General features: G+C 46.4%; 1 protein-coding gene across 5 annotated transcripts in view; it reads right to left on the bottom strand.

Moving 5' to 3' along the window:
• Positions 1-277: 277 nt before the first annotated feature.
• MAP1A (microtubule associated protein 1A) overlaps positions 278-22065 on the bottom strand; it is a 101885-nt gene continuing 80097 nt past the window's right edge. For 4 of the 5 annotated variants that reach the window (XM_005300633.3, XM_065559040.1, XM_005300635.5 and 1 more), the window contains 5 exons: positions 20811-20893; positions 19802-19942; positions 8819-17834; positions 4628-4860; positions 278-3888 (listed from right to left, as the gene is read on the bottom strand). In XM_005300633.3, the coding sequence (XP_005300690.2) occupies positions 3733-3888; positions 4628-4860; positions 8819-17834; positions 19802-19942; positions 20811-20893 (9629 nt within the window). In that variant the 3' untranslated portion in view covers positions 278-3732. The remainder of the gene's footprint in view (positions 3889-4627; positions 4861-8818; positions 17835-19801; positions 19943-20810; positions 20894-22065) is intronic. The other variant, XM_042856498.2, reaches the window with a different exon arrangement.

Raw genomic sequence — 22065 nt, 5'->3', positions numbered from 1 at the left:
CACCAGCTCCATAACTTTCTATTTACAATTACATTGTGAGATCTATAATTTAGTTAGCTTTTAATCCATTTAATGTGTGCTGCATCAATTTTTTGTAGGGGGCCAATGGTCAGGGAGGTCATGGGTGTATAATGGGGGGAGGGAGGGTGCAGAACTTCACACAAGTTATGCCCCCCGTCTCCTGGTGCCCATATGCTTGAGATGTATGGAACTGCCCAGTTGGCAGAAACAGTTGGACAAACTGAAATGGAACAGTTTACAAAAGCCCAAGACGTTATTTTTTGCAACTAATGTGGCTTTATTATTGTGTCAAGCTCCTCCCTTTACAGCAGTTAGTTACAGAGTGTTGCACATGAACGTGGGGAAAAGGAACTAAAATCAAGGAACTAAGGTCAAATAGTAACATGAGGCAGAAGAAAAGAACCTGGGTGCTCTGTTTTTACAACATTCAGCACAGAGAGAAGCTAGGAGCACAACTTGCCAGCTCGATACAGTTAAAACGTTCACTTTTTTCTTATAATTTTAAAATAATATTTTGTACCTATTACATACGGGAATATTACACATTGTCGTCCACATGCAGAAACAAGCAAAAGCGGAGTTTAAATGTTTCTCTACTGTAGTGTCATGGTACCTCTGGGTTGGCCAGTGTCCCATAGGCTAACAGCCTCAGGCCTGCAGCCATTTGCTGGGGAAGGCGGAACTTGGCCCTGTTATAAAGGTGGTGGGTTTTTTAAAAAGGTATTTTCCCATAAATTTTGAGGAAGGCGAGAGAAGCTGGAGACAGCACACACTGCTACAAAACTCTTCAAAAAGGTGTGAAAGAGGCTCAGGGCAGGGAAGAGAGTGAGCACTGGGGTAAAGCTGCTGGAGGGCACGGCTGCAGCGACCAGGAGCGTGTCCTGGGGTGGGCAGATATGTTCAACTGGAACATACTCTCCCAGTTGCTCTTCCTTCCTGGTGAAGGCAGGTGCCCCTAAAGCCCCACTGTCTCTCTTATTAGTCAGAATTGCTTCAAGTTTAAGAATGAGACACATTCATATGCGGGTCTATCTAAAGTTAGTGCATTAACTTGTTCTGCCTAGACACTCTGCTGAGGAAATGGCTTCAGTAGCTGAGCATGCACGATTTGTTCCCTCTTAAAACCCAGCGCTGAGTGTGCTAGGCCTCCAGGCACCAGGAGTGGCTGACAGCCAAGCACAGGTAAACTGGGCGAACTGACTTCTTGAATGACCTAAAGTGAAAAGCGCAAAGACAGAAAAGAGGCCAATGGAAAAACAGGTTGGATCTGTAGCACTGCCTGCCTGTGATTGGCTGTCATAGCTGACATTCATACATACTGACTCAATCAGTTTACAGAGAATAACATTTATTCTCCTGACAGACACACTTTGGACCAACTAGTTTAAAAAAACCCAAGAAAATACAATGCAGGAATTTAATAAGTCCCCAAGCAAGAATCTAACACTCAAAACAAGGGCTGTAGCTAAAGGGCCAGCTGTGCCATTCGGCCTCAGCTCCTTTCCCCTGCAGGTGCTGGGCTTTAGATACATCGACCCTGCTTTGTAGCCTGTGTGGAGACCCCTGCGGCTGCCAGTGAGATTTGTTCATTTCTCTATGGTCTTTCTGTTCTTTAAATTGCAGCATCTGAGTATTCACAATGAGAGCCCACAAAAGCACATGGCGCCATGTTAACATGTATAAATTAAAATATTAACTCCATACAAAATGCAGCTTAACACCAAAAATAAATATATAAATTAGATGGCAAAATAAATCATTTCCATAGAAATCCCATTTTAGTCCTCTAGCAGCAGGTTTTTCAGGCAGCATTTTCTCTACACCAGCTGCCCGGGAACTGCTAGTTAGCTAGTGGCACAGATTAGCATGTCCCTGCCAAGCACGGCATAAGGACCTGGGCCCCTCGAGCCCCTCCCCCCCCCCCAGAGCTGGGCCCAATGCCAAGTACTGGCACTGACACAACACATGTTTTGGGCTGTGGGCCAAGACTTTCATCACAGCCGTTTTATTTTATAGCCCCACCCCCAACTGCCTCGTGTCTCTGTCTTGCTAAAAAAATCCTCCCTGGTGCCATGAGCAGCCTGCCTTGGCTCTGCAAAGACCGAGCGGTGACAGAGCAGCTGAGCACTAGTGCTTGAGCAGCCACTTCCACCGCCTCACGTTTACGGCCCTTCATGATCGCATGAGCTGAGCCTGGAGCCTGAAAGGGCTTTTCCCCCATAGCTTATATAATGCTGTAATTTATTACTCAGCAGCAATGGAGCGCCCATGCCATAATAGCAAGAATCTGTTACGATGGCTATGAGAGAGCAAGACCCAGATAATTGCTCGCCGTGCTGGCCCATTCTGTGCTCGAAAGGGCGCACTCATGTTCCTTTCACAGCAGCAGGGAAGTAACACTGGAGAAACCATTAAGATAATATTTCAAAAGGGTTTCTGGAGGGGTCTCTAGCCCCCCCCAAAGCAGTCTCCTCATTTCCCCAGCTTCTTGACACCCTCACTTGTGAGCAGCAAGCTGCCTGACTGTACCACTGAGGAGTCAGGGCTCCCACATGTAGGCAGGGAGATTACCGTCCTGTCAGGACACTGATAAGCTGCACAGTGATCAGACCAATGCAACGAATTGCCTCTCCACTGCTGTCAGAACTGTCTACAGTGTGCTTCCTTGCCTGCATCCCTGCTGCCTCAGTTCCATATCCCTCCTCTTCCCCCTCTAGAAAGCCTTTGGTTCATAGGACACAACAGTTCTTAGGCAAATCCTGGACCAGCAGCGGCCAGCGTTGTCTTGAGCCCTTCTGTTTAGGTGAGTTGGGGGTTGTGCGTTTGGATACCCTTCTGACTGGGACTGTTCATGTGACAGTCCCTCGATGACTCCTGCAGTCACACTGCTGATGCTCAGAAGTACAATGTTAATCACTTTACAAGTGCGAAGCTGAGGTTAGCAGATTAGGAATGTGCTCTTTGTAGCTAAGAATGACAAGCCAACGCTCCACCAAGCCAAATTATTCTTCATCACAGCTCCTCAACCATGGCAAAAAAGATGAATGGGTAACCTAGCAATGGGTTTCCAACAACTCAGGGCAGAAGCCTCTGGAATTAGACAAACGCAGCAATGTGTAGTTGGAGTCCAGTTCTCTTTTCCTAGCATGCCTCATGTTCTGAGAGCTGGAGGAATGGCCTTCTCTTTTTGTCAGGTTATTTCAGAATACTGACACCAGAATCCCTTCGCTCCTCTCTCACTCCCCTTTTCCTCTATTTCAGTCTCTCTCCCACACTGTGACCATCACAACTATCTTCATGCAGCAGCAGAGCTACAGGCCAAAGGAAACATTTCATGGGGCTACAAGCCAAGTGGCAGTGCAACCAGGGCAAGGGTAGGAGAGCAAGTGCTCGCAGCATCAAGGCAGCCAAATTATTCTACAGCGACTATACAGGCAGCAAAATAAACCAGGGAAAGAGAAGCTGGCCCTGGCCTGGTACTGCTCCTTGCATGACCTCTCAGTTCAGCATAGAATCTTAGAGACCCCCTGGCTCCTCTTTCAAAGCATCCAGTGTTGAGCTGGATGAGTCCTGGATCTCCTGGCAAATGGGAACCACATATAGACTAAACCAGAAGAGAAGAACTGGACTGTGATGAGATGGTATCTCTGTCTGAGTGCTGCATGGTGGTGGACAGCATCGAGGGATGAGAGCCAGGTGTGGCTGGGAGATTCAGAACTCAATTTTGCAGGCTGGGAAGGATTCATCCTGCATCACTACAGTGCTGCTGCTTGCTAGCACCATGATGTTCAGCTCCTGCTGTTTCTCATGGGTTTGTTGGTACCATTCTCGTGTCACCTCAGTGTCATGTGTTGGAATCAGTGTCACCTGGAAAAGACAAAAGAGAAAACTGACAGCACTGCTACTCTCTGGTTTAGTGCACCAACAAATCGTGCCCACACAATCCTATAACCGTTACTCTGTCCTCATGGCCTTGCCTGCTGGTTTTTCCATAATTGTCTTTTAAATTATAACGGCTCTGTACCATCTCTCTGTGCAGCATCCAGCCCACGGGGGTCCCGGCCTGTTGAGGCACAGGCACTGCCACAACATAAATAATATTAAGACAAAGGAGACCAGAAAGTTAAATGAGGGTGGGGAGAAGCTGTGCTGGAGAATGAGTTGGGCAATAGCAGCAAATCTGTGTTCACAAGGGCTCCAGTAATGGCTGTGGAATGACCGGAAAGTGCCACCCAGCCTGTGTGTCACCCTACCCAGGTGCAGAACATGTCAGCTCAAAAGCCCTGGCATTTGAGGATGTGGTATCTAGCAAAGCAGTTTGGACAAATGCACGCTCTGCTCTAGCCCTGCCTGTAGGAACAGGCACTACCCAGGCTCTCACTGAAACCTTGTAGGGAAAGGTGGGTATTATAAGGAATAGTTGTTGATGGTTTAAAAGTTATCAGAACAGCTTTAGAAATGTGATTTCAACACTGCCAGGGCGGGAAGTGGGGTGGGTGACCCTGTCCCTGATACCACTGTGGATCAGTATTATAATAGGCACATTCTCCCTAGAATTCCATGATAGAATGAACATCACACATTCCTGGGGATTTAAGTCACTTACCTGCAAGTTCTCACCCCACTGAGACTTTCCTTCCAGAAGTGCATCCAGTACCGCACGGCTGGGCTCCCCATTGACTGGATCATTGCCACTCACAACATAGTATGAAGCTCGGACCCGCTTGAAGAACTCCAGGTCTGTGTTCTTCCCACTGCAGTGGTTGGGGATGTAGGCCAGGTCCACATAGACAGGGGGTCCAGGGAGCACAGAGAGACTGCTTTTGGGGCTACTGGAAACTTTGGAAAAGAGAAATCAGGGGCTAACAAAACCCTGAAGCATCTGGAATGCAGGAAGATTTCCTGCAGCTGCAGAGACTAAGTTAAAGGGTCTGGGTTGGCTCCTTCTCTCTGCTACTGCGAGGAAACAAAAGTGGATGGTCTGTCCCAGCAGTAGCACAGAAACTGGGTGAGAAAGGGAAAGGTCTGCAATTCTTTAGTGCCTGACTGAGCAGCTTTAGGATCAAGTCCAGCATGGCCTTTGCTGCAGAAGGAAACCAAATTCCCCTTTATTAGCTTTGGCAGAGTCATTAGCCCAGTCACTATCTGGTTAAATAGCCCCAGTTTCGGTTTCTTAACCTATCTTGGCTATAGCAATATGTCCTGATGTCCTTTATCTGACAGCCCTCGGAATCTACAGTAACATCTCCGGGAACTCCTGCCTGGCTCTTAATGAGTCCTAGCAGTTCTTTCTGATGACTGGCTCACGTTCCTCATCAATATTGCTGCTCCTTCAGCATTTCCCGTCATCATTTCTGCATCCTTCAGTCATTGGGTGAGAGATGTTCCCGAGCGCAGAGGCATAGAGTCATACACACATTTAGACAAGGACCTGAACATGGAGATATGTGAATACATGCATTCACACAGCCATGCCCATACTAGTACAGACACATAGTCAAATGCACACTGCAAACTATGTGCAAACAAACACACATTGTAGACCTATACACAGGCAGTATCATCTATGTAGACACTAGGAAATATGTGAGTACACACAAGTATGTGAATACAGCATGTGCATGTATTTACACACACACACACACACACACACACACACACACTTTCTTCCATATGTCTCTTAGGCCTTTAACTCTAAAGTTCCTGTGGTATTTGGGCTGATACATGAACTGTTCTGTCAATTTAAAAAAAAAAAGTCTGAAAGGGAAGAAAGAAATGAAGAGGCACAATAAAAAAAACAAAAACCTCTGCCCCCATTTGCCCTCCCCACATACAGTATAATCTGTACTCCTCATTTTCTTTCCATAGCCAATTCATGGCAGCAGCCAGGCTAAACACCAGCATTAACAAGAGACAAATAGCTCAGGGAATGTACAGTGGGTACAGAATCTGTCCCTTCTAGCCTGCACATGTGAAGCTGGCTGACATCACTCTTGGCTAGGCATTTGATGGCCTGGTGGCTCATTACACCTTCTAGTGGGCAAGTGTCCATATCTCCAAAGCCACCTGACATAACCTTATCCCCTCCCCTTCGTTTGCCTGATCTTCCCCCTCCCCTCCTACAAGTCTTTCCTCCTTCTCCCCATCACGTTTCTCTCTTGCTCTCCTTGTCTAACCTCATTTGCCCCAGTGATTCCAGCCCACCTTATCTCCTGATCCCCACACACCTCCCTCCCTTACGCTCCTCTGGCTCTTTTCCCCTCACAATACAAACATGCTTTAGTCTCTCCCACCTTGAAAAACAAAAACCCTAATCCTGACTCAACCGGCCTCTCCAGCTGCCACCCTATCTCCCTTCCCGCCCCCCTTCAGCTCATTGAACCTCTGACTACCCGAAGCTGGGACTGGACGACAGGGGTGGATCACTCAATAAATTGCCCTGTTCTGTTTATTCTCACTGAAGCACCTGGCACTGGCCATTGTTGGACGACAGGATATGGGGCTAGATGGACCATTGGGCTGACGCAATATGGCTGTTTTTGTATTTTTACAAATGCACTGGTTATAGCACCTCCCCTCCAATTCCAGCTCAGATGCTTTCCAATCCAGTTTCCACTCCCTGCATGCCACTAAAACACTTTTGGCAGAGCCTCTAATGCTCTCTGCCCAGTCACAGCTCAGACCCAGCGCTCCATCCTCATCCACCATCATCTGTCAGCTGCCGTCAACACCATAACCAGGCTCTTCTTGACAGCTTGTCCTCCCTTGGCTTCTGTGACTCTGTCCTCTCCTAGTTCTCTAATTGCTCCTTTACCATGTCCTTCAGAGGAGCCGCCTCAGCCCCCGCTCCAGTTTTCCGTTGGTGTTCCACAAGGCTCTGTGCTTGGTGCCCTTCCCTTCTCCCTCTACGCCTTATCTCTGGATAATCTCATCTGCTTATACAACTTCAACTCTGATCCCTATGTGGATGACTCACAGAGCCACCTCTATTCCTGACCTGTCTCTATTTGGCCATTCTAAAATCTCAGCCTGTGACCTGACATCTCTTGGGGATGTCTAGCCATCAGTTCAAGCGCAACATGGCTAAAACAGAGCTCCCAATCTTCCACCCCAAACCCTTCCTGCTACCTCCTATCTCAATCACTGAGGACACCACCACGATCCTGCCTGTCACGCAGGTTCATAACCTGGGCATCATGTTTGGATGTCATCGCTCCAGGACCTCACATTCAGGCTAGGTCTCAAATTTGCGGATTCTTTCTCTATAACATCACTGAGCTACAGCCTTATCTAGTCACACAACTAACAACTGTCGTCCAGATGCTTATCTTCTGTCACGATTACTGTGCCTCCCTCTCGCTGGTGATGATTAAATAACTCTTGTCCCACTCACAGCCATTCAGCCTGCCACTGCAGAGCCCTCTTCCTTAGTCTGTCACGTTTCCCGCGTCACCCCTCTCTTTGGATTCCTTCCATTGGCTCCCGTCTCTATTGCGTCAAACATAAGCTAAGGCCCTTTATGGCGTAGCCCCGCCCTACCTAGCAGTGCTTATTCGCTAGCAAGATGTTGACTCCTGCCTCCAATGGGTCCAGGATGCCAGCCGCCATCACCCACTCGTTAAATTTGCAAACATCTTTATGCTTCCTCCCTTGCTGCCCCTCATGCTTGGGAGGCACTAGCCATAAACAGCCATAAAATTGCCCCATGAGCTACCTTCAAATGCCCCCTCAAAACTCTCCTGTGCCAGGATTTCTACAAAAATCTTGACAGTGGTTTGGCCGCTGGTGTACTGAGACCACTGTCCATCATGGTGACCAATAATGTTTGTTTCCTTGGACCCCTCCCCCCATCTGTTTGTATCCAGCGGATGTTGCTTGTTTTATACTTAAATTGTAAGCGCTTTGGGGCAGGGACCATCTACATGTTCTGTGTTTTGTACAGCAACTAGCGTGCTGGGATCCTGGTCCATGACAGGGGCTCCTGGGCACTACCCTAATACAACTAATAACAGTTGGCCTCCATGATAGCACTCTTAGCAGAGTGCCCAAGGGCTGCGTGGACCATGGAGACTAAATTTCCCTCTCAATTGCTTAAACTGGCTCCTCCGAGCAGGACTGAGACACAGTGGCAGGGAGTAGTGTGTGGGGGAAGCTTGCCTCTACATTGCACCTCTTCCGGGGATACAGAGAGGATTTCAGTCTCCAAGACTGTCAGTCAATCTGACATCTTCCACTGCGGGAGGAGACGCCAGGATGACCAAGGTCCTATACTACTCAGCTCCCCCCTGTAATTTCAGGAATTGTGGCAGATACTCCTATCTAGTCTCTGTTCATAGTTATAGAGGGAAGGCAACATCTCTGCACCCAAATGAACTCCTAGTGTCATGATCAGTTCAACCCTGGAGAATGTAGTAACAGCCACCATAGTTAGGTGTCTTATCCCACTGTTAATATTGTAGTAAGGTGGGTTCTGCTAGTCCCTCTGAGACCAGAGAATTCCAACTACTGATCACCCTGTGGGGAACATACTCCCTGTGTGTATAACAGAATCTAAACATAAAGGGTTTAAATTACCAGATGTTTGGCTTCATTGCTACTGACTTTCCCTGCATTTTTTTTTTTTAATCATTGCCTATCACAATCCCTCAGCACTTGCAAACTCACTCTGACTTGCTAGGAAGTGCCCATTAACTGCCACTCAGTGCCGTGAATGGTGCAGCAAATGCGTACATTTTAGTTAGTGCTTTGCTTATTGTTTAAGCAAAAGAGAATTCTCCTTTGGGGAGGGATTTCTTACCAGGGTTTGTTTTGATGCCATTAACAAGAGTCTTGCCTGGGTTGCTGTGACTGCTCCGGGATAACTCATCCTTCTCTTCTATGTGAGAGGGCTGCACTAATTGGGTACGTGGTTTTGACTGCTTCTCTCCTCCATCTCGCTCTTTTTTTGCAGTGGTAGATTTTGGAGACCTGTCTAATGGCTGTTTCACAGGCGTGGGAGACCGCTTCCCTTTGACATCTAGTTTCCGGGCAGGCGATGTTGATTTGGGTTTACTCAAAGGCTTCCTCACTCCTTTGCTCTTTTCTTTCAGATCCTTTTTGGATATTTTGTCAGTTCTGCTCACATTTTCCTCATTTACTAGCATTTCAGGGTCTACCATGCAGACATCTGGATGAGGGGGATGAGGATGGGGATCTATCATTGGAACAGGTTGCGGATCATGGCTAGACCTTGTGCTGCCATGATGCGAAGTACCCACAGCTTTGTCTACTGGGAGGAAATCTGCATCTTCATCTGAGTCCATGACAGCATCGGCTGTGATGGATGGACATTCCTCTGTCTCTGGAGGGACATCAGAGTCAGACTGGGAGGTTCCAGAGTCACTCACTGATGTGGGAGGGGTTTCCTCTACCATCATGGCTTGTACATGGCTACCAGTAGTGTGGTGTGGACCAGTAGTGTGGTGTGGCCTCCCCTTCACTGAAGGATGACCTTCATCCTGTGAGAGGTCACTGTCTTCAGAGAGGTCATGAGGACTTGGGTTGATGAATGATGGAGACAGCTCACCCTTCCTCTGTTTATATTCACAGGAAGAGAACTTCTGCCTATTGTCAGAGCTGGCTCCTAAACATGGCTCTCCCTCATGGGAAGCATCTCCGTGGTCCTCAGTTCTTCCTCCCCTTTGTGCCTCTGGAAAAAAGGGTTGAAAGGTATGCTCAGGGGACATCAGTGAAGAAGGCCGGCTCTGCCTAGCCATATCCTCTTCCCCCAAGGATGGTGACACAGTCCACTCAGAATCAGGAAATGCTTTCTCATCTTTCACCTCTGCTGTACTCTGCACACTTCGGAAAGCTTGCGGACTTGTGCTCACTTCTGTTGGGCCATTGGCTGTGGCTGCTGCTTCTTGCTGATGAGGAGGAAATGATGTCAATACATCAGGAAGTGAAGTTACTGCCATAAGCATTTCAGTGACAGATGAGTGTTGTTCTGGGCTGGCTGCACAACTTTGCTTTTGTTTTTCTGTGGACAGTGGTGACATCAGTGTACTTCGGCACTCAGTTCTGCATGGCAGCGTGTTATCCACATCACATGTGAATGCAGAACCACGGTTCTCAGCAGACACAAACCCTTCAGTTTCAGCTGGATATGTTTTGACAGAATCAGCTGGAATCAATGGAGACACATCCCACAGGCTCCTGGTGTCTGGCTCTGCTCCTGCGTATGTAGAAAGCATGTGGGAGTAGAAGCTTTCTGCTGTCGTGTGTCTCACAGGGGTAGTGGCTTCAGGTGAGGCATCCTCAGAGAGTCTGGGACAGTCATCTTTTGCCCGCTGTTGGGATGCAACTTCTCTTTCCATAGTCCCAGAGAACAACTTGTCTTCTTTATATGGGCTCAGTGGTGAAAAGCTAAGGGAAGATGAATCTACACTGGTATCTTTTTTAGAAACCTCCAGGTACTCATCTTTCTTCCCCTGGTCTGAGGGCAAAGCATCAGGAAATTTTAAAGTAAGAGATTTGTCCCCTAAGTGGCCTGATGAGGATATCTCATGTCTAAACACAATGGATGGCTCATGTTTTTCTAGAGAGGAAAATTCAAACCCAGATGAAGAGAAATCCATTTCTTTACTTTGCAGTGCCAGACCCTTTTGATGTTCCTCTTTCACATACTTAGCAGTAGACTTTAAGCAAATATCTTTGTCTTTGTCATAGCCCTCAGAAGCAATCTCTGCACGGTGATAATCTGTTACTAGAAAGGGTGCTTCCTTTGGGGACTTTTCAGCATCTTTTCCCTGTTGCAAAGAAATTTGGCTTGAATAGGACATTTCTGATGCCCAAACATCTCTGCATGTATCTGTCAGGGTACTGTAGCCAGCAGTACCTGCCTCTATAACTGTTGCTGTTTCAGTTTTCTCAACTCCAAGTTCCTCTTTCTGCATTGGATCACAAGGGGAGGAGGCAATTGATGTTGACAAATGAGACTCTTGGTGCTTGTCCTGGTGAAGCAGCTCTGATACCTGGGCCATCTCCATTACTGAAATGTCTGCATACACTTCCTCCTCACTGACTTTTTCTGGTGCTTGGGGAGGGCTGGGCAATTTGGACTCCTTTTCAGATTTCTCCTTTGCACCTTTTTCTAACTCTGAGTCACTGGTGCTCTCTTCTCCCCGTCCTGCTTTCTCGTAGTACAAGTCTTTGGGCTGAGGCTCTATTGGTGACAGAGACCTCTGCTCCTGGCTGATAGAAATTATGTTTTCATCTGGATGAGCAGCTTCAATGTAAGGAGCTCTTTTTTCTTGATAAAATGCATCTATGGTGTGTGTAGGAGGAGTGCACCCACTGCTTCCAGGAGAGGAAGGAGGCAGGGTCAAGTATGGTTCTTTTGGTGTGGCAGTTGATGAGCTCAGCCCATTCTGTCCTTCCTGCATTTCCTTGAATCTCAAGTCACTGGGCATCCCATGCTTATCTGACTCTGCCAGGGGTGAATATCTTTCATGGATGTCTGTGTACGCAAAGGAAGAATCCACTTTATCTTTGGGGGAAGTTGGGGATGACAGCTCCTTTTCAGCAGAGGTGTAGAGGCAGGACTCTTCTTCTTTTGCAGAGATGTGATAAAGTAGCTGTTTCTGAGACACAGATACTTTCTCTGTCCTAGAGGCCACAAATGTAGGCTCCAGCTTTTCCTTATCAGGGTGACCTAGGTTGTCCACATCCTTCAGGATAAGGCTTGGAAGCCCAACTCCAGACACAACTACCTGTTCATAGATGTCAGCATACTGGAAAGTCCTCTCATCAGGGTAGGGAGTTGGTTCCCTTTCTTCCTGCTCTAGCTGTTTAGCATAGTCATCTCCTATGGATGCACAGACCTCTTTCTCAGAAGGACTGGAAGAGGTCCGAGTGCAAGACTCTGAATGATATTCCACTTGGCTGAAAGAACCCATGTCCTCAGAATGGCCTATGATGTCACTGCTGCTTTTGGGATGATATGGTCCTGAAAAAGAGTGCATGCTGTCCTCGGACGCTGCATCACTGTCTTTTTGGGAAGCTGCTACATATTCATATTCTGCTGGGCTTGTAGAGTACAGAAGAGCAAATGCTGATGCACTCTGCTCTTTGCTTCCTCTAGGATCATCATGAGCCTCAGTGGATTTGCTTTCAGCATTCTGCTCTATGTCTAGCATGTATTTAGAGTCTGATGTTTCTTGGTTCAAAGCATCAGCATCTGATAGCTCCACTGTGGCCCCCTGCAGAACTTCAGCCTGCAAAACTGGTTTGCTTTGGTCTGTCATGAAATGTTTTTCTAGTTCTCGTATACTTGTGTCCACCTCCTTTTCTAGAGCACTAGATGATGCAGGCAGAGCTCGGTCTAATGATTTAGCATATAGATCCAGGACTGCTTTCTCCTCATGATCCAAGTAGGAGTAATCTTGTTTAGATGGGAACAACGATTCTTCCCTTCCTTTTGCTGCACTTGATGGTTTGACCTGTTTTTCTTCTATACAGACATGCTGAGAAGATGGGGTTGCTCTAACTACTTCTGATTTTTCAGAAGAGGTGATCTCAGTAGGGGCTATTTCCATTTTATTTGCTTCCAGTGAAAGTCCTTTGTCCTCCCGCAGTGCAAATTCTTGTGCTTCTGCGGAATCTACTTTGAAATGTCCAGCTTCTGTTTCTTGAGGTACAGGCTTGTCTTCACCATGACAAAGATAATCTTCCTTCTTAGGCAGATAGCCTGCCTGCGTGGGGGCATTTTCTTCCTGGAAATAGCCATATTCAGAGTCTGAAGTTTTCTTCTCCACTGTTTCCGAGGCATAACCTTCATATGCCATAGAATGTATAATCTTTTCCTCTTCTGTTACGGTAAGAGAAGATTTTTTTTCATATTCCTGAACCTCATCCAAAAAAGTGCTCTCTCTTTCCTTATCATACTTCTGTTGGCTTTCCTTACTTCTTCTCTCTTCCATCTCCTCTGGAAACCACACTTTCTTCTCATAATTTAGATTTTTCATATAAATATCTTCCATTTCTGGAGATTTTTCTTCTTTAGTTTGTGTCTCTTCCATGAAATCACAAGATTTGACATCTTCAGAGCAAATGTCTGAGGACTCTTTATCCTGAATTCGTCTGGATTCTGTGAAGTGTAAGAACTTCACATCTGGAAAAGTTTCTTGAAAGCACATTTCTAAAGCTTTTTCCCTGGCCAGGCTCATTTCGGTTAAAGAAAACAATCTGGTATCTTCTGGAGATATTTCCGCAGAAGAAATGTCTGTGGGTAGCATATCTTTAGTTGGGCTGTGTTCTGGGCAAAGAGGGAATTTTGGTTTTTCTTTAATGATATCTTTGGCAGGAGTTTCCATTGATTTTTCACTTGTAGCTGGGCTCTGCTGCATGAAATGCAGGGGTATGACCGCTTCTGGGGAGAATTCATTAGTGGATGTGGCTAGAAATGTTTCTTTATCAGGGCTCTTTTCTGTAAAAGTAAGAGACTTGGTGTCTTCTGGAGAAGTTCCTTTAATGAAAATGTCTGGAGATGTTTCCTTACCAGGACTCTCTTCAGTGAAAGAAATTGATTTGGTGTCTTCTGGAGAAATGTCTTTAATGAAAATGTGAGTAGATTTTTCTTTTTCTAAGGTCTGGCCTGTGAAATATAGTGGTTTCTCTTCTTCTGGAGAAGCTTCTCTAATGGAAATATCTGAAGATTGTTCTTTACAAAGACTTTCTTCTCCAAAAGAAAGTGATTTGGAATCATCTGGAGATATTTCTTTAATGGAAATTTGTGAAGATTTATCACTTTCAAGTTGGCTTTGTTGTGGAACCTCAGCATTTTTGGGAGATATTTCTTTGGTAGAAACTGGCTCTTTAGCTGTGTATTTTGCAAATTCTAGTGAAACGTCTTGCGTCACTTCAGTTTCTTTAAACTCCGCCTCCTTTTCTGGCTTTGAAATAATGTCAGTGCTGGGAATGTACAGTTTGGAATCATCCTTTTCACTAATTTCAATGGTTTCCTGTTTGTGATAAGAAATGTGTAGCAGCTGTTCCTTTCCAATGGGCAGTTCCTGCTTTTCATTTCTGGGAAACATGGACTCCATAGGCAGTAGCACTTTGCTAGCTAAGCCAGGCTTCTCCTGTATAACAGAAGGCAATTCTTTTTCAGGGATATCGTTAGCCACAGGTGCCTCAGCTTTTTTAAGTGGTTCAAATTCGCTCTCTGCTCCTTTTTCTACACCAGAAGTTTGTCCTTTGCCTTTCTTTACAGAAGCATTTTCAAATAACTCCGCTTCTACAGTTTCCAGTTTCTCTTCCACAGGGGACTGATGGAAAGGTGTGTGTCCAGCACTAGTGGGGCCAGATTGTGTTGGAGATGCCATCTTGACTGTGCTATCATCAGGACTTATGCATCGTTCCTCAGCTTCTCCAGAACTGGAGTCTACCTGGGAAAGCTGTGTTTCCTCTGTGGATAATAGCAACATGGACGCTTCTGTGCGGGATTCAATTAAAACATCAGCCAGGTGCCCTTGTTGAGTAAACAGCTGGGCACCATAATGCCCTCTGAGTTTCTCAGGCATCTCAATATTTGGAGTCTCATCTTCTTCTTCCTCTTCTTCCTCCTCTTCCGCCTCTTCTTGCAGGCCCTTCTTATGAGCTTTGAATTTTCTCTCTCCTTCTGCTAACGCCTGGAAGTCTTCAGAAGGTGGAGATTTAAAGCATTTGTCCTCCTCTAAGGAGGATGTTGGAGAGATTGTGCCAGCAGAGGGCACATAGTCTAGGCCTTGGGTGGCTTCGGTCCGAGAGGAGGGTATGCTGTTTACTGTGTCCAGAAGTAACGAGCTTTTGCCAGTCTCTTCTGTTTGTGGAGCTGTTATGGATGCAACAGACTGATCTTCTGCTACTGAAGTGGCAAAAGAGGAAAGCTTGTCACATTCTGTAACAGACGTGGCAGAGGACACATGCTCCTCTTCAGCCAGTGGGGCTGCTACAATGCTTGTAGGATACACAAGGATTTCAGATTCTTGGCTGATGTAGCCCTTGGCAGCAATATCAGTAGTGGAGGTGGCTTGGATACCATGTACTGCTTCAAAAGAGCCTGGGTGATCAGGCACAGAAATATCATATGCACTAACATCATACTTCAAGTGTGGGATCCTCTCTTCCGGTTCGTCATGTATTTCCTCATCAGAAATGGTCTGTTCGGTCTCTGAGTAGCCAGGGATGGTTTCATCCTGGATGTATGAAATGTGTTCTGCTGTGGCGCCTGGGGGCACAGGTGCACTTCTCAGATAGGACTCCTCCTTAGTTACCTCCTTTTCAAGTAACTTACTTTTCTCACCGATTTCCTCACTGAACTCTCTTTTCTTTTCTTTAGCAGTGAATTTTGTGCCCTTCTCCTCATCCTGGTGTAGCTGATAGAACTCTTTAGTCTTCACGTCCTTTTCCTCTGTGTATTGTTCTTCTGTTTCTTCCAGTTCTGCCTTTTCTATCACATCCTCTCTCTTTTCCTTCTCACTTTCCTCACCTGTATCTATCCCCTCAATGTACTTTTCACAAGTCTTCATTTCTCCTTCCCTCTGCTTTCTGTCCAAAGATATTTTCTGCTCTTCTTCCTTCGCTTTGAGTTCTGTGGTCTGAGCTTCTCTTGCTGCTGCTTCTGTGTGTGTTGGTACCTGCCCTCTCTCATCTTTGTGAACCTCTGGTAGTAGCTTGGCTTCCTCCTTTCTTTCAGCTTTTTCTGCAAACTCTCCCATCTCAAGAGGTTCCTCCAGGGCTGCTCCTTCATCCTCACATGTTTCATCCTGTCCTGCTCTCACCTCCAGCTGATGGACTGGCTTTTCCTCACTTGACAACTCTCCTTCCCTATCAATAGTGATGATTCTCTCATCTGGGGAATCTAGAGGAGTCACCTTCATCACAATGTTCTCTTCCAAAATTAGAGCTTCACCAAGGTGACCCTGAGCAGTCATCACAGGGACCCTCTTTCCTTCAGTTTCAGGTCCTCTCATGACTGCATCACTTGCTTCAATATCAGTCATTTCCTGAGCCACCTGCAGCTCCACCTTCTCTTCATGATTCAGCTCCTCAAAGTCCTTGGTCAGGTCCTCTGGTGAAGACAGGACTAATCTCTGCTTAGCCATGTCAGCCATTCCTGGCTCTTGCTGTACAGGTCTCTTCTGCACTGGTGACATCTTCTGTTCCAAAGGTGCTTCCTTTTCAGCTTTGACTCGGGTTTTCTCAGTTTTGATTCTACCTGGAACTTTTGCCTTGTATAATGTTTTCCTCACTTCTGGGGTAAACGGTTTTAAGTCTGGTTTAGAAATTCTTTTCAAGTCTGGTTTGGCTTCTTTCTTTGAATCTTTTTTTTCTTCTTTCTTTCCATCATCTTTTTTAAAGTCCTTTCTCTCTTTCTTAATCTCTTTCTTTTCTTTGTCCTTCTTCTCATCCAGTTTAGACACTTTCTCTTTGAGGTGCTTCTTGCCAATCTTGTCTTTGGTTAGTTTCCTTTTCTCAGCTTTGAGGGCATCACTTGATTCTGTCTTTATCTTTTCAGGTTTAGCAGGTTTCTCAGGAATTTTCTCAGTATGTTCTTTCACTTTTTTCTCAGTTCTGGCCTCCTTTACTATCTCTGGCTTTATCTCCTTAGCCCCATCCTCACTTGCCTCTTCTTTTCTAGCCTGCTTTGTTGCAACTGGCTTGGGGGAAGATTTCAGACTCTCTTTGCTGTCAGTTCGCTGTTTAATCTTGGTCGGCTTCAGAGAAGGTGGAGGTAGGCCAGAAGACATATCCTTCTGAGTAGCTACTGGGTACCTCAGAAAATCCAGATGCTTGAGCTTCTCAAGACCTTCCAATATTTTATTTTGTGGAGCATTTCCAGGAAACAAAACTCTTACTATTTTTTCTGTTGGGCTTGCTGGCAGCCAAACCACCAGGGCTGTGATGGAGGTCAGATAGGGGACAGAAATCTCACCTTCTTTCCCATTTGCTAGAATGATGCCTGTCTTTGCTTTGCTATTCCCAGCCCATTTCTGCATTAGAAACTGCATCTCCTTACTGTCCTTGACAGGATTCAGAATGTACATGTCCAACTTACCAACCCCCATCTTGTGGAACAGAGTAATGGGCTCGATGGTGTTGCTCACCACCCTGTAGAGGGGCTCTGATTTAATGCCGAGTTTATTCAGGTACTGCAATGTCAGGCAAGCCTCTTCAATGCTTCTCTTGACTTTCATGGATGATTCAGGCATCTTAAGCTTTTCAGGAACATTAAAAAAAACAACCCCAAGTTCTGGAGAGATGAGGTTCTTCATCCAGTCACTGTAGTTGGTGGAGCCCTGAGACTGCTCCTCATCCTGCTCAGCAATCTTCCTCTGCAGAAGCCCATTAATGCCAGGCAGGTTGTCTGCCCCAATGTGGGTCAGGAGAATGGAGTCAATTCTGTCCAGATGCCTGACCAGCTTCCAAAAGCAGGATTTCCTCTCCGAGCCACCATCCACTAGGATGTTAAATCCATTGACAGCAAACAGAGCAGAGTCCCCTCTCCCACCGGGGAATATGTAGCAGCAGGGCTTAGACAGTTTCAGAAAGCCTCCAGAAGTGGGAGGTTCCAGAAGATCAAATGGAGTTGGCACATCCACAGTCTCAGAGACGTACTCTGCAAACTCAGAGACCCCATCCATCTCAGGCAGAACTGGGTCAGGGTTCAGTTTCAGATTAATAAGCTGCTGGAACTGGGGATGTCCAAGGTTGCTCCAGTCTCCCTCTCCCAAACAGGACACAGTGAGGGAGGCCTTGTTATCTGGATCAGTGTTGCTGAGAAGCTGGGCAACCTATTGAGACAGACAAGGACAATCACAGTCAGACACAGTAGTGAGACATTGCAGCATTTAATTTTTTTTAAAGCAACGATTAATGTGGGACCATTAAGGACTCCACTGACATATTACAAAAGAGGCCATGACAGAGGGCAATGCCGAGCTGCATCACTCCTTCAGACAGGCACAATGCCTCTAGCAGGCCCCTGAGAATGCAGCTGTTGGGCCAACTTTGGCCAATGTGAGGTGTGAGCCAGAGCCCGGGCCTTGCTCTCTCTCTTTCAAAGCCTAATGCTACGGGGGGGGGGGGCTAGCCAGGATGAGCTCTTTTGCTTCCTTAATGCCAGGACTGCAAGTCTGACTGGCTCTCATGCAGAGCAGAGACACAAAGGGAGGGGCCTCCTTGTCCTCTCCCCCCTGCCAACAAGGGCACAATCTGCCCCTAATCATGGGGTGTGTAAAAGCAACTGTTTCCTATTGGTCTGGGAATCCTCTCCCTCAGCCCCACTCTTTCCAAAGCACACTCTCATGGTTTCCTATCAACTCTCACTGGCTGGCCATTATCCCATCTTCTTCTTCGAGTAATTTCCCAGTTTCCTAGTTATTGAAACTTTTGTTCCTTGACTCTGGGATTTTCTTTTCTACTCAGATTCATTGTCTCTCCTGACCCAGATTTTAAAAGGCTGGGACCCCATTGCTGATTTGGCAAGTGTGGGGATCTATCATCTGATTAAAAATATAGAGATGAGAGTTAATATCTGTTTCAGGAGTCCTTAGAACTATGCAGATATGCAAATATATTGACTAAAGTCATATTAAAAATTAAACAGCTTACATTTTATGAAAGTTAGTGATAATATTTTGCATGGGGTGCTTTTGCTGAAAGAGACCTTACTTAGCTGATGTCTTGACAATTGGGCCCCATGAAGGAATGGAAGCAAATAGTCAAGTTGAGAAAATCAAGAGAATATATTGAGAAAAATAAACTCTGAAATCCAGATTTCCAGGCCTATACATGCAATTACAGCGATTGTGTCCAGGCGGTCAACCTACCATCCTAGCCAGTTAGCTGAATGTCTCACTACCACAAATGCACATTCAAATCGTGTGCATACAATTTTGAAAATGTGGGCCCTAGTGCTTAGTGAATATTGCAACCAGACCAGAGACATCTGGAGTAGGGCTTGAAACCGTCAAAGACACACAATAGTGTATCTGAGTGGCAATGAGAATTTTTTAGAGAGGAACTAGAATACAGCTAAATAAATACTACATTGCATTTCTAATTATCCAAAGATCTCAAAGCTTTATACGCACACTAATTAACTCTCCCAAACTGTAGAGTGTGTGTGTGTGTGTGTGTGTGTGTGTGTATATATATATATATATAAAAAGAAGAACAGGAGGACTTGTGGCACCTTAGAGACTAACAAATTTATTAGAGCATAAGCTTTCGTGGACTACAGCCCACTTCTTCAGATGCTCTAATAAATTTGTTAGTCTCTAAGGTGCCACAAGTCCTCCTGTTCTTCTTTTTGCGGATACAGACTAACACGGCTGCTACTCTGAAACCTTATATATATATATATTACATTCGCTGGATAAACAGTAAAACTAAGGAAGAGGGCCACATTTTCTAAGGTGGCACATGATTGTGGTGGCTTCAATATTTGAGTGCCCAAGCTGAGATACCTTAAAGGGACCTGATTTTCAGAAAAGTCAGATCACCTGACTTCTGGAAATCAGAAGATGTCGTAAACTGGGCACCCAAAAATTAAAGCACCCCCAAATCACTAGTCACTTTGGAAAATTTTGACCAGTGACTTGCCCAACACCCTATAGTAATTTAGTTCAAGAACTAGGAGAATCGAGAGCCAAGCTTCTGACCAGCATGCCAGGGCACCTGTGCGCTGGAAATGGAGCCCAGGCCCCCTGGTCTCTGCCAGCTGGAGGTGAATCCCTGGATGATTATTCATACTCACCTCTGGATCTGCAATTATCTCAGCAAATTTCTGATAAGTGAAGGTCCCAGTTTGCAGGATCAGGTCTCCTTCTTGGTCTGAGCTCTGACCACACAGGAGCAATAGTTTGTGGGCAGATGAATCACATACCAGCGATCGGACCTGTTACCGTAAGACAGAAAGTTGTCAATGCTCAGGTTTGGAGTTCTATGGTTCTCTGGGTTTCTCATCAGTTCCACAGTCTCAACCAGTGACAGAATCCAGAGAGTCTAGTCTCTGGTCTAGAGCAGTAATATGGCTAAGTCATGCTAAGAGTTCAGGCCCAAGCAGCTGGTCAAAGCAGGGCTTTTCTATATAAAGGCTGGTTGCTTGCAGAGACAGAAGCACTCAAAGATGCCTCTGCTGCCTGCCTCACCCAGCTCCAAGCCAGGCTGGGCTTTTCAAAAAAGCACAAGGGAGTTAAGTACACATGTTCCTGAAGCCCTTTTGCAAACCCCACCTCCAAAGCAGCTGCATACCCTTGCTCCCAATCCTCAGCCTCTCTTTGGGACAAGAATCAATAGAGGCCAGGGATAAGGAGAAGTTTCCAGCAGCAGGGTGTTGACAAAGCTTGCTCCATTCAGGAATCCCATCCAGCTCCACCGTCTCTCACTGGCTGAAGCCCTCCCTCCTTCCTGGTGGAAGGCTCACAAAGGCTCTAGAAATTAGGCAGTTCCCAGGAATTAGCATTCTTCCACAGGGTTAAGGTGTGGCATGGCACTGGCAGGTGTTCCTTTATCTAGAAATAACCTGGAACATATGGCAATGGGTGCAGCATGGATCTTCCTGCTGGGTAAGCACACCGGGCACACAGCCTGGAAATAATTCTGCTGGCTGCACACCAAGTCTGGGAAAACTGCTCACGAAGGGTGGGAAATGCTCTATTAATGAGCTAATGCTTTGGCTGCGCTTGGGTCAGCATAGGCAGAACAGCTGATGTGGAGAAAATGCCGGTGTCATCCCATTGCAAGAGGCCGTTCTTGGTCCTTACCTCAGAAACGATGCTGTCCACATTGGGATTTACCAGGATCACTGTCTCCAGAGTCTCAGTCCGGTGATGAAGGGTCCTTTGGCCTAGGGAGAGACAAGGGGAATAGAAGGGAGGAAAAAGCCTGATGGGGTTTTGCCAACAGCTCCGCCCCTAGTGTGTCACTTTGCTGCAGACTTTCCCCTTCCCCTTGGTTCCAAGGCCTCATGTCATGTTCAAGGGTGTAGTTTAACTCTCAGCTTCTAACAGGCCAGGGTCATGCCCTTTCCACACAAAAACAAACCAGCCTTGGTCTGGCCCAGCACAGGTTGCCACCCCAGAGCCCAACACTGTAGCCTGTGTGGGCTCTCCCCTATGCTCATAAAATGCCAGCCGGCACTGGGGCCTCACCTGCCCACTCATGTTGTTATCTAGTTTCAGTGCAGTTGCCAGGGAGATGTAGCTTGGGAAGGTAGCCAAGTTGTGGTTGCTATGGGGCTCTGAGAGCTAACTAATGGGAACTGACTCAACTGTGCTTGCCCTTCACTGGGGACAATGCAGTCCTTGAGGAGAATTTTTTGTCATTCTCAGGAAGTTTTCTGACTCACAGTCTGACTTAGAATCATAGAATGTAAGACGAGAAGGGAGCTTGATAGAGCAGCTAGTCCTGACCCACCACACTGAGGCAGGACTAAGTATTATCTAGCCCATCTCTGACAGGTGTTTGTCTAACCTGCTCTTAAAAATCTTCAATGACAGAGAACCCACAACCTCCCTAGCCAATTTGTTCCAGAGTGGGGCAGAGCACATGCTGAAGTTAGCAGGCAGGATTAATTTCCCTCATCCGCTGTAACTCAGTGTGATTTACCAAGGTTAAATTAGGTGTTATCTGGAGTTCTTTGAGATATGTAGACTCTAGCTCTATTTCACTGCTGGTGCCCATGTGCTCCATGCACCTAAGACTGGAAGATTCTTGTTAGCAGTTCCATTGGTCTGTACTTGCACCCATTCCTCCTTGGGCTCCAAACCCAAGGCATAAGGGCCAGCATGGACCATACGCTCCTCTAGTATCTTTAGACTGCTAATAACCCTTGGAGAGCCAGCAAAGGGGAAGGAGAGCGGGCACCCCCTCTGACATTTTGCGAAGGACACAAATAATCTAGGCTATTTCTGAAAGGGTCTTTTGCAGGTAGAATGCCAATCCTTGCACATCTAGAGAGAACAGCTTGCTATCCTCAGCAGAGGCATGCAGCTTTGTGAAGAAGACAAGTAAGCAAAT

Source organism: Chrysemys picta, chromosome 10 (assembly GCF_011386835.1).
Source record: "Chrysemys picta bellii isolate R12L10 chromosome 10, ASM1138683v2, whole genome shotgun sequence".
NCBI classification, from domain to species: Eukaryota; Metazoa; Chordata; order Testudines; family Emydidae; genus Chrysemys; species Chrysemys picta.
Note: the sequence above shows the minus strand (reverse complement) of the source record. Positions and strands in the feature narration are given on the sequence as shown.